A 12,603-nucleotide genomic window follows, 5' to 3' on the forward strand; every position below is an offset into this window, starting at 1 on the left:
GGGCTTTCAGCAAGTTCGGCAAAAAATTTGAGTAAAAGATTTTTGAAAATGAATTATAATTTCCTTTATGTCTTAATAGATAATTAAACACGAGAGTTCTTACATTTTTCGCTTGTATAATATAAGAATTATGATTAGATAAAAGTATATTATCTAGATAATATCACCAGCACCACATAAATGGAAAATGTAGATACAAAGGAAATGACAAGAGGGAGAAGAAGAGAGAGTGAGAGTGAAACAGACTGTACTAGTAATGGACCAGCGAGAGGAGAGAAACTGTGTTCGCTGTCAGCCATTAACATGGCCAAGACTAAATTATTCACTGCACTTTGTCACCTTACACAAGCATGGGCTAACTCAGACTAAAGAGAGCTGTGTGTGCATGTGTGTGCGCGTGTGCGTGTGTGTGTGTGTGTGTGTGTGTGTGTGTGTGTGTGTGTGTGTGACAGAGCAGTGGTTGATAGGAGGCAGTAAGTGGGCTCAGTATTGCCATCCTGTGGCTAGAACAAGAGCGATACCTTTAAAAGCTATTTCTATTAAAGGCTCCGCACCACCAATGACCCTCTCTCACACACACACACACACGCAGACACACACTGGAACAAGAATGTGGGTTTGAATCAGACTGGAAAACATGCATGCAAATAATATACGAGCTCTAACCTTTCAGTGCCCTTTGAGGGTGTAACAAATACTTACACTCGTAAAAGTGCATGGACATGTATAGTACACAAAGCAATAGAAAAAAAACTGTTTTGTGTAGAGGAAGCTTGTTTCCATGTAATCTACTGGTTTTTTATGGAACATGAGAGGGTGGTTGGGAAGAGCAAGTGGGCAAACAATGAAACCTCACCTGTAGTCATTTACATGAATTGCTTGACTGTCAATGCCTACGGGTTTGTGTGTGTGTTGTTGTTGTTATGTTTAGAGGGACGTCTCCTATTGCTGCTCTTCTTCATCATGTTCCTGAAAGTGCTGTTGGCAAGGAAACCAGAGAGCGACAGGGGCATGAGAGACTAGTCAAGGAGAGCAGTTCCGGTTAAGAGCTAGACAAAATGGGGAAGAAAGGGCAGACAATTGATAAAGCAAAAATGAAAGCGGGGGATCTTGGAAGAAAGAAGCGTCGGGAAGGGGGGGTAGAAGGAGATGGAGGAGGGAGTTAAAGAGGGGAGGCAAAGAGCATGTGACAGCCTGACCCATGCCTCCTACTGACAAGCTTTATTACAGTCCCACCTGCAGAGGGACAGCAAAAAGCACTTAGTCTCAGTCTAGTTGACAGACAGTGGAAGACAGTTTAAAAGGAAGAAAGAAGAGAGGGGTTGAAGAGCAGGGGAAAAAAACGAATGCAGAGAGTGTGGAGGTGGAGACAGGGATGCTGGATGAGAGGAAGGGATGACTGAAGTCATGAGGGCGCAGAAACGAAAGCAGAGGGAAGGACACACAAAAAAGGGAGAGAGAGGGAGAAAATCCAAGAAGAGTACACAGAAATGAATCCACAATCATCAAGCTATCAGAAGAGACAAAAAGAAAAACAGCATATCCAGTGTAGATAATGTGAAACATCACAACATCATAAGCTTCTCTTTTTTCTCTCCACCTGCTGTAAAATAAAAAGACAGAAACATGAGTGTGCTTAAGTGTTTAGTAAACATGAGCTATGAGTGTGCAGGCAGGCAGACTTAATCCTGTTTAAACACCTGTTTCCTGGTGAATGTGAGGTCAAAGGTCAGAGCCATGAGGTTTCTCTCTAAGGGGTCTTCTGTTTCAGTGCTACTGCTGAAACATGCTTGTAAGCTGACCTCACTGCTCCACAGTGAGAATTAACCTTACGTCAGGCGGCCCCATTGCATTGACTAAACATTTCTGAGGCTAAAGGACCAATTCTTTGGCGCATGCAGCACAAAGTTTGATTATAATAGAATCCATAATTCCATAAATACCTTTGTTTTATGCAAGGACTTCCTACATAGTGCATTGAACAGAAAACCTAAATCAAATCATATTTGGTGTAAGCTTTTTTTGCTGGATTTAATCAAAGGAGGATCAATCTGCCCTGGCTTAAATCTAGGCCGCTGTAGCTGAGGTACAGTAGTTAGGACCAATCAGCATCCTATACCTGCAGCTTAAAGTATACCTTAGATGTAGTTTTTGATCATTTATAAATTGTTTAAAAACTGGCAACTGTTATTGAAAGAAGGTAAAAAAAAACAACACAACAGGTTGACATTTTTCTCATTCTTGTACCAAAATGGCCTCAGCAAGACATTCGTTTACCAACTGGCTCCACTGGCCATGCTTTGTTAATTTGGAGTTTACTTGATAGAGATTGTGACAGACAGATGATTCATCCAATCCTCTGCAAACTATCTTTTGAGCAGTTTTTTTCCAGACATTTTCCAATTGTGACTGGCCCAGATGGTTCTGTGTAACAAACCATCTGGCACGTCAGATTAGGTGTGATCACCCTCTAGTTTTAAAGTAGCACTAATTCTTCCAAGTACACTTGCACACAGTTGGCAGGTAGGTTGTTCCAAGCATCTCAAAGACTTAGCTACATTTTTTTTAAATTTATCAATCTTTTTCAAATTTAGGCTTTCTCAGCCTTTTTCTCTGTCTTTTTATGCAATGTGATTCGAAAGAGCCACAAGCCTGATGCAAGACTCTACGCTCTTCTGGATTCTGACGATGGCTCATCATGGTTTTGACTGTATGACTGAGATCACTGCCATGCTGCCAAAGTAATGTGGGGTTTTGGGAAGCAGGTGCCACTGGTAGTGCACAACTGAAAAGAATCTGAACACTATCTTACACAGTCTGCTCAGAGTGGTGAATAACAACACACTGTCAGATACGTTTTGGTGTCATCGTTTAGTGCAATTTATGCAATATGTGAGGAGGAAATAATTAAGGGAATAAAATGAAAAAAAGTTTATTACTTCCTGAACAGCGACAGCTCGCAGCCATTAGCGCTCCAGTCTGCTGATGTATCTGCTGATGAGTTATGGCCAAGTAATGACGTGCTTCGCTGGCTGTGAATCTATAGGTCTCACTAAGTCTACTTTCTCTGGCTCCCAGGTCCTGGATGGAAAATCACAGTCACTAAATCAAACCCATCCGTATGCAAGATGAGAGAAAGTGAGAAAAAGAGGGTGGAGAGATTGGGATTGAGTGGAGGTAGAGGGGGTTAGCAGCTTGTTTTTTAGTCTTTCAGAGAGAGGAATGTGTTGGAGATGGGTCAAATCAACCAGGAGTGACTGCACAATAAGGTCAGTGTGGCCAAAGGAGAATCCTGACTAACATGCTAGACTTGCACAGAGACATGTGCACACAAACAAACACATTAAACACACAAATGCAAACAAAGTGAGTGATTGAGTTGGGGCATAAGCCCATGCCCACCCTGTGAGTGACTAATAACCGTGGCATTGTGCCAAACCCACTGTCTCCTGACTAATTCCCTCATGCCCGCCAGGACTGGCGCCACACACTAGAACAGAGCTCTGCTTCTTAAAAATCCTGTGATCATTTCATTACTGAATTACTCAAACAGATGAACGAAAGCACAGCCACACAGGCCATCCAGCGTTGTTGCCCCCTGAAGAAAACATATCATCGAAAAGACAATGGGAACGCTGTGAATTAATATCATTTGTTGAGACTATCGCTTCTCACTTAATACACAAATTCATTGGCCCCTTTGATAGGCTGGAAAAAGAGGGTGGCGAGATGTTGCTCTGCCAAGGGTGGCAATGCCAAGAGACTCAGTATACCCTGGTCTCCAGCGGCATTTTAATGACTCACATACACAAAAACAAACTCTTCCATCTGCTGTGCTTTATAGCAGCTGAGACAAGCTTGTCTCTGTCACTGGAAGTTAACCCACCCTCCGTTCCCCGGAGAAGGGGACAAAAGAAAAGAAGAGAGGGTGAGCAGAGGAGGAGTTGCAAGCAGTGGCATTTCTAACCATGCTTCCTCAGTCCCTCTGGTCTTTCACTCCAACCCCCTATCCACAGCACCCCATCCACCTGCTCTTCCACTTTTTGCCCACCAGGCAGCTTCCATCACCTTTTTTATCCTCACTTAGTGCGCACTTGTGCAGCACATTTCTTGTTGTGGCATAACTCTCGTCCTCTAAGGTAGTATTTTACCACGGCAGTGAAAACAACAGCTCAGACCCTGGCAAATGCAGGTTGCCAAACACTATTAATCACTGCCCCTCCGTGCCCCAACCAACACCCACACCCTATCTTCGGTGGTGCTTCATGCTCCCACAGTGGGTAATTGCAGTTCTATTGAGCTGGCCTGCAGCCAAGTGTTCAGGATTGCCAAGTCTGCCAAGTCCAGCTGTGCTGCTGCAATCAGAAGCCGCTCTCATGACAATCACATCATCAGCATGTGTAATTTCTGTGCCAAGACACATATATTAACGCACAAACATGACGTAAATGCAGATATGGCAAATTGTAATTGCTCGATATGACAAAGACAAATGGCTGTGCTTATACACTGGAAGAGAGCAAAGTAAAGGCTGTCACTGGCAAAGTTAATTTTAGAAGAGGTGATGGTTTAGAATCAGAAGAACAAACTGCAACAAATTTCCTAGCCATACATTTATGCATTCATGTATGTTCTATGTATAGCTCCCTCAATGAGATATCTGTATAGCCTGTGGAGCAGGAGGGTTCAGCGTAGTCCTTCACCACAGATAATGACGTATTGACTGAGTGGTTGTTTTGAGCCTGAGCGACTCCTGATGGGAACCGCTCAGAAAATGTGCTCACGGATCCATAGCCCCGAAGCACCATTGTGCACAGCTCAGGTGTCATATCCTCTTCCAGTGTGTTTCCTGTCTGATTATCAATAGGAATTGGTTCATTTAAAAAATATTTCTGATTTGATGTGGTCCAACAGAGCTCCTTCAGTGACAAAATAAGCCTGTTTCTACAGTTCTTGTGTGGCTGCTGTATGGGGACACATTTAATGATTTAAAACCAACAGCCTTTGATTGTGTACCTCTCTGCTGCACTCTGAATGAACACCACAAGCATGTCTTGTGTCACGTTTCTAGCCTGAGTGGAGGAAATGGGCCGTGTTATGTCGGAGCGAGCTGGAGCACAACTTGCATGATGCAGAGCACTTAAATAACTCATGAAAACCCCATTCTCAACCCACAATAGACCACTGGGAGGATCGCTCAATGTTGTGTGTGCGTGCGTGGGAGTATGGTGGCCCGTTGTCATAACTGTTTAATCAAGTGTGTTTGTGGTTGTGCAATAGTGTCTGTGTGTGTGCTCTTACGCCTGTGGGTTCTGTTGGAAAGAGAGCTTAAGATGAGTTTCTGTAAATGACGAGGGGGGGGCCCTCGTGGCTAAACAGAAATAGCCTAAGAGAAAAGAGAAAAAGTGGCCCGAGAACTGTGAGCAGACAGGGCAGTTAAGAAAAAGACAAAGTGAAAAATGAACAAAGGAGAGATCAGAAACTTATATAACTACGGTTCCTATTAGTGCAAATATTTGTGTATCATACAAAGAAGTAGAGAAAGGAAAATGAGGCAATCAACACTGGTAAGAGGAGACAGCCAGCATTTTCCACCCTAAAAACACTGATCTCTAAAAATCTATTGTAGTGATGGCCTCCTTTCTACAACCTTTTTGCACATATGTGTGCACATGCTGTCGCTAATTTGATAGTGTCTGAGTCCATGTCAAATATCAATCCCATTTTCTCATCCAAAAAGTTGTGAACAACCATCTCCAAAAGGAACCCACCCTCACTGCTATACTTCTCTAAAGTATGACAGAAATAGGAACAACTGCAAAACTTCTATCACTGTGTGACCTACACAAGTAAGCTGATCAAAAACTGAGATATGGTGTGCATGTTTTGTGGTTGGGTTTGCAAGTTTGCATTACTGATAATTATGAGCGGTCGCTATCTCACAATGCAGTCAAAGAGTTGTGACGAGATCAGATCCCCTCTGAATTTGCAAAACAAATTGCAGGCAAATCACTGATTCCTCATCAAAAGTCACGTAGCAGCACATGTAGGCTGATATTTTGTTCTCCAACATGGCTGCGATGAGACTGAGGCCCAACAGCACAGGCCTGTAAGATTAACTCAAAAGTCATTCTTGTCACTTTCTGGTTGGCGGTGTTAGAGCTGCTTTAGACCTCATTTCATTCACTCGGGGGGTTTCACTACTTCCTGCGCTACCACGCAGCAGTGCAGGAGGACGTCTCACGCAGGAAAAAGGAAGCAGAGATAAGATGCCCGCTAAGGGAGGAGATAACATGTTCTAAGGCTATGGATAGTAGATGTAGGCTGAACCGCAAAATCTACTTCTGTGCGCCCTTAGTGAAAGGCTTGATAATAGTGGTGGTCACGCACATCGACAACAGGAAGAAACACAGTATTAAATATAACAAGTCAGATAATGCTGCAAGTGGTTGGAAGTTTTTTTTAAAAAGAACAAAAAGAGAATGTAACTAAACTCATCTGTACATCTTAAACATCACTGTAGTGTGAAGTGAAATGCCACCGATCAAAGTGATGTTGCACAAAAGTTAAAGAAAAGGCAGAAGGATTTTGAGCAAAATGTGACAAAAAGAGAAAGAAAAACAAAGCAACAATGGCAGAGACTGTAAAAAAAGAATGGCAAAGAAAGTAAAAGCTGAAATGTCTGAGAGAAATACTCACTGGAAAGTGGATGGTCAGCTCTCTCTGCCTCTAAGGTCTCTGGGCCTCCAGCGGGTTGCAAGGGCCCCAAACCTGAGTCCGCCTCTTTAGTGACTCCAGTTGAACCAGCAATCACAGCACTCACCTGGATGATATGAAGACATCACTAAGGTCAGATTAAGTCTTAGGGGTTTTCTTTTATTTAAGTGCGTTGTAAAGCTTTTTTTCCTGACAAAATGTAGGTCAAATTACAAAGCCAAAAGCCTGCATGTTAATGATGCTTTCCTACAGCAGACCCTGCTCCTCAGCTACCCTGAAATGGCTTCTTGTCTTAAGGCTTTTTGTCCTTAACAGCATTAGCATGAAACATACAGTATGTGCATAGCACTACGCTAAAGGCCAGGGCCGGAGTGGAACCAGCGCTCAGCCCGGGAGTTTTATGTTCGAGACCAGCCCACCTCTTGAAGTGAAGTGAACTGGATAAATGAAACAACGGTTTGGTACTTAGTATCCTGTAGTTTTTGTTACTAATGAGAATATAAACGTAGTTTTCAATGGGACAATAAACAAAGAAGTGTAAGTTAATTGCCAAGTTTACCACAGCATTAGAACAGAATGACACTGACATGACACGCGCTCATCGAGTGTCATGTGGCCCACTGGAAATTCCCCCCGAGCCTTCCATCCAGCGGCTACACGAAAACGAAACGAGGTTTTTTTTGAAAACGGGTACGAAAATTCTTGCGACCACACGGAAACGCGCTGCTGTCCAAACGAAAACGATGAAACGATACAGTACACACGCCACTGTGTCACGCCACCTGTGAGACAATAGAGAAGTGTTAAAATTGGCTCCCAGCGTCAACGTGTGACTGACGCAAAAACGTTTTAGCTGTAACAATGGAAACGAAACGAGGCCGTTTTCAAACTTTCCCACTCTGGAACCCGTTTTCAAAAACTATCGTTTTGGGGTAGTGGGAACGCCGGCTCCGTGTGGCCGCGACAGCGAAACGATAAGAAAAAGTATCGTTTACAGTGAAAAACGTTTCCGTGTAGCCGCAGCTGGGCTAGTTTATAACACTTCAAACAAAGCATTCACACTTATGTAGCACCCAACCATTACTGATCGATCAGCGGACCAATCACACCAAACTGTGTCTTTCAATCGGTTGGCTTAAGGAAACAGCATCGCAAAAAAGATATCCTCACTGACCTGCCCCTCTGTTTCTTTATGGTAATTTACACGTAAAACAAAGGTGGCTCAGCCCCGCATGTCAGCTCATGTTTTCACACATCAAGCCAGCATTGTAGAATTGGCCGCATTGTTTTTGGTTAGAGCGGTGCGTTGCATGCTGCTTTTCCCCTCCTTTGCTGTATCAGAGGAGTATCTGTGGCAGATCAACTTTGATGCCCCCATGCTGCCTCTATACTTACACACAAGACACCAATGCTTAGATGTCCAAGTTCAGACAGAAAGTGACGGGAGCGTGGCAGCAAAGTGAAGTAATAGTTGTTCAAGCACTTGTATTCATTCCAATAGTCCCCCAGTTCATTTGAGAGAGCAAAATGTGGGCCCTTTAACAAAATGTACAGCTAGTATACAAAAAAGACAGAATTGTTGGACTATCAGGGTATCAGACACAACTGTACTTTATCATATGGGCAAATAAAAATAAAAACAACCCTCCAATTTATCATTAAAATAAGGATTGTGATTCAACTGAACACATGTTCCACCATTATAGGAGCTACAATAGCATTATTACCATAATAATCAATGTTTAACAAAAACAAAAAACAGACTGATGCAGCAAATATAGCAATTAATTGCAGATGTGTTTTGTCAACCATTTTTAGCTGCTGTCACAGCACTCAGATTTTAGCTATAAAAAGACAACAACTAAGGGGGGTGCGGCTCCAGGTGAAGAAGTGTCCCTTCCCTGAAGTGACAGAGCTGCAAAACAGACCGACAGACAGAATCAAAGACGGAGTGAGAGACACAGAGAGAAAGCCTTGACAGAGCAAGTCTGTTCTCTACTCCGCTCCCTCTCACTGTTGAAAGAGGAAAGAGGGATGAGACTTCTTGGAGAGAGACAAGTTGACCATGAAAAGTGGAGGGAGAAGCAGACGGTGGCTGTCAGTAAGGAGAGAGAAAAGAGTGGGGGAGATTTAAAGAAAAAAAACGACTCTGATGGCTCCCTCCACTGACGAGAAACTGAGAAACAGGCAGCGGAGGTGCAGTGCATCTTAAGACAAAGAGGCACCCCGGGCTTATGAAATATACATCGCTCTCAGTTGGAGACAGAGACACAGAGTGACAGAGCAGAGGAGGGCCCTGAATACTGACAAGACTCTCCTAAACAGACACTGCTAAAAATAAAATACACACTCTCGTTTCTAATGAATTGGGGGGGTTAGTTCTTTTCTTTTGGATGCGTTTGCATATGCGTGTCTGTGTGGTTGAATTCATACATGCATGTAGGTGTAAGTATCAAGGTGCACAATGCTTCCTCCTACAGTTACAGTGTGAGCGGGCAAAAGCCACAACTGTAACTATGACACAAAAACCCACAAGTGTTTTGGTTTTCGGCCTATATGTAAATTTACCAACTGGTCAGGGGGATTTTTTTGAATTGGGATTTTTTGTTGCAACTGCCTCTTTGAGACTCGTCCACCTGTCCTCTCTTCAAGCACAGACAGCTGTCTCTGCCACACCAGCAGTTAAAAACCATTTAAGCAGACCTCGCTTAAGAATAAACTCACCCTTTGTTCAAGGTAACGATCCACCTTCTCCTACGCAGTCTCTGTGCCACTGAAGTATTGGGACTCTCATACGATTGTGTGTGTCTGTGTTGAAGGGAAGAATGTCAGCGAGTATATTCGCTTTATTTTTGCTTTACTGATTTTCACTATTTATCTTCCTCATTACACAGGCAGGGTGAGGCTCCTTCATCTTTATCCCTTAACCGTCATGTGAGGACAAAAAAAAAAAATGTCCCGACAAATAGTCATGTTTGAGTCCGGGGATGACCTCTACACCACACATGAAACCTGCCTGCGGGTTTCTTAACCGTTTCTGTCCGTCACATTTTTTTCAGACACATTGCTGTCTCCTTTTTTTCCATCTTTGCACACAGGATATCATCAAGTGAAAGATAGTTCTGCCATGTCAAGGGTACAATCTCATACAATCAAATGAATTCTATTATCCACCAAAAAACACGGTGGGGAGTAAGAATCAATATGTTCCAATGGTTGGCTTTCTCCTATTTGCTTGGTTAAATCCAGGCGATGTTGTTTTTTGGCCATGTAATGGGAAAATGGCCTTAGAGATGTTCACAATAAGAATTGAACAAATTTTGCAGGACAGTGCATGCCTCAACATGTCTGGGCCCCTAACACGTCTGCCAGAATCAGCACCGGTCTCATGTGCTAGTTTGTAAATATGCATTAAAGACAGATTAAAACGGAGTTCCACTGGACTGTCATTAATATGTTATGTCTTTAGGAATTGTAAAGTTTTAGGACAAATGAACATTTTCTGCTCATTACCCATAAATGCCTGTAGACAGTTTTATGTCAGTCTTAACGCAGTATTGTTATGAAACGCTACCAAAACAGCAAATCCAGAAAATGCCTGAAACGGGAAGACAGAGCATCTTGAATTAATGTATTTAATTTAATGGCAAACTCTTTTCTAGATTCTAGATTAAAGTTACTGTAAAGTTTTGTCTTTTTGTTGTTGTTTTTTTTTTCATTTCTTTAAATGAATTGAAATGTGGTGAGTTATTAGGCACACTTGTGCTGATAAATGCCCTCAAAAAAGACCAGGGATATTTAAGATGCAGAACAGGAGCCATGAGGTGAAATGAGAAAGTACTACAGAGCTAGTACTAATTGAGGTTAATTCCTTAGTTGAGCGTTATCTCCTCTAATCGGTAAGGAGGAAGCTGGTAATGGATGATGTCGCAGGACATAGAGAGAGCCTGCCAGCAGAAATCACACAGCAGCGTGGAGAACTGTGTGCCCTCAAAGGATCACAAGACATTAGTAGCGGAGTGCAGATCTTGATTGGAACTTGCAGATAATCAAAGGCCCTGCAGGCTTACCCAGATTAAAGTGTGTGTGCATGCTTGTGTGTGTGTGTATGTGTGTGTATGGGAGAGAGTCAGACAAAGCAGTCACAACCTCTCTCAACCCACATTCACCTGTCATCCGCTTGAAACAGTGTTGACAACATCTTGCACATATACATTCTTCTCTTGACTCAGTATCACTTACGAGTAGTGACACACACATAGAGAGAAGGGGGCAATTTGTGTGCGCATCACTCAAAAATGCATGCACCCTTTGACAATTGCTTTTTTTCTCTTGCACACATTCAAAGTGACCTAAAGCTTTCAGGACCGTGTCCGTCGATATATAAGCCCTGAACAGCATCTGCAGTTCAACACGCACCAGACAGGGTCAAGCAAAAGGATACGTCGATAAGCAGAAGTGGTGAGCGCACATATGCATGCGGGTGTGTGTGTGTGTGTGTGTGTCACCAGGGGGCAGGGCCATCCATAAACACTGCTGACAGTCCAGACAGGAAATACACTTTGAGGTTGTCGATAAGTTAGTCAGCAGGAGTGAAGAGAGATCAATGGTAACACAGCATGATGTCAGTGGCTATGGATGAAATCACCTGAGGTGACTAAAAATCTAGATTTGAGTTGTTTTTAAATCACTGTATTAACACACCATGTCCCATATCTTGTGTTTTATGGGAGCAGGCAAGGTGTTAGGAGCAAATATTGCACAATTGTTTCCTTGTGAAATCTTGTTTCTCATATATCTTTATCAAATTAATCATGAAAACTCCTCCAGGACCAGCTGAAGACAAAACAAAGACTGAATGAAAAACAACTATCAAGCAGTCATAATCATTCATCCAACCATCCATTTTCTATGCACACTTGATCCAATTCAGCCTATCCCAGCCATCATGAGGCGAGAGGCAGGGTACACGCTGGACAGGTCACCAGTCCGTCACAGGGCCACACAGAGACAAACAACCATCCACACATTTAGAGTCACCAATTAAACTAACTTGCATGTTTTTGGGTGGTTGGAGGAAGCTGGAGTACCTGGAGAGAACCCTCGCATACATGGGGAGAACATGCAAACTCCACACAGAAAGGCCCCAGCCAGGAATTGAACCAGGAACCCTCTTGCTGTGAGGTGACAGTGCTAACCATAACACCACCGTGCAGCCAGGCAATAATAAACAGTGTTCATAGAGAAAAAAAAGATCTATTGTCGGCAGTGACCTGCAAGTTCAAAACCCAAAAGCAAAACCAAAAGGGTGACATATCAGAAAATATGCATTATTTAACAGAATACAGCACCACATTGCGTAAAACACGGTGATATTTTCTAAATGTTTTACACAAGGTTTAGCTTTACAAATGGTTGTTTTCTGTTTTGTGCTTCTGTTTTAACTAAATGTGTTTTTGATGTTTTTGCTTTCTAAAATCATGGTATTTTGTCTCAAACACTTTTATCGTTGGTTGTGTGGTTATGTTTTAGTGTCTTCTGAAATGTTCTTCTAGATTCTAGAAAATATCATATTCTATATTTTGTTGTGTCCTCTGAAACTTTGTAATGTTTTCTGTTTGGTTGTGATTTCTGAAATTAAATTTGTTGTGTTTTTTTTCCATTGCGTGTGTGTCTTGTGTAATCTTGCAGTGTTTTGGACCTCAGGGTGAATGCAGTCTTCACGCTGACACTATACTGGCATTACCAGTTAAATCACAACTGCACTGGGCCATTTGATGTTAGTGAACACAGAGGCAAATGTTTATTCATGAAAAAATGTCAGGGATTTTAAGTTCAGGATTATTGAGAATAAATACCTGCAGCAGCAAAGAAAATGACTCTCTC

General features: G+C 42.6%; 1 protein-coding gene across 1 annotated transcript in view; it reads right to left on the reverse strand.

Annotated features, from left to right (window-relative positions):
- Positions 1-12,603, reverse strand: part of gse1b (Gse1 coiled-coil protein b) — a 166,407-nt gene that overhangs the window by 109,513 nt on the left and 44,291 nt on the right. The window contains exon 2 of the mRNA XM_075461967.1: positions 6,700-6,823. Within this exon, the coding sequence (XP_075318082.1) occupies positions 6,700-6,823 (124 nt within the window). The remainder of the gene's footprint in view (positions 1-6,699; positions 6,824-12,603) is intronic.

This window comes from Odontesthes bonariensis, chromosome 1, assembly GCF_027942865.1.
Source record: "Odontesthes bonariensis isolate fOdoBon6 chromosome 1, fOdoBon6.hap1, whole genome shotgun sequence".
Classification (NCBI taxonomy): domain Eukaryota; kingdom Metazoa; phylum Chordata; class Actinopteri; order Atheriniformes; family Atherinopsidae; genus Odontesthes; species Odontesthes bonariensis.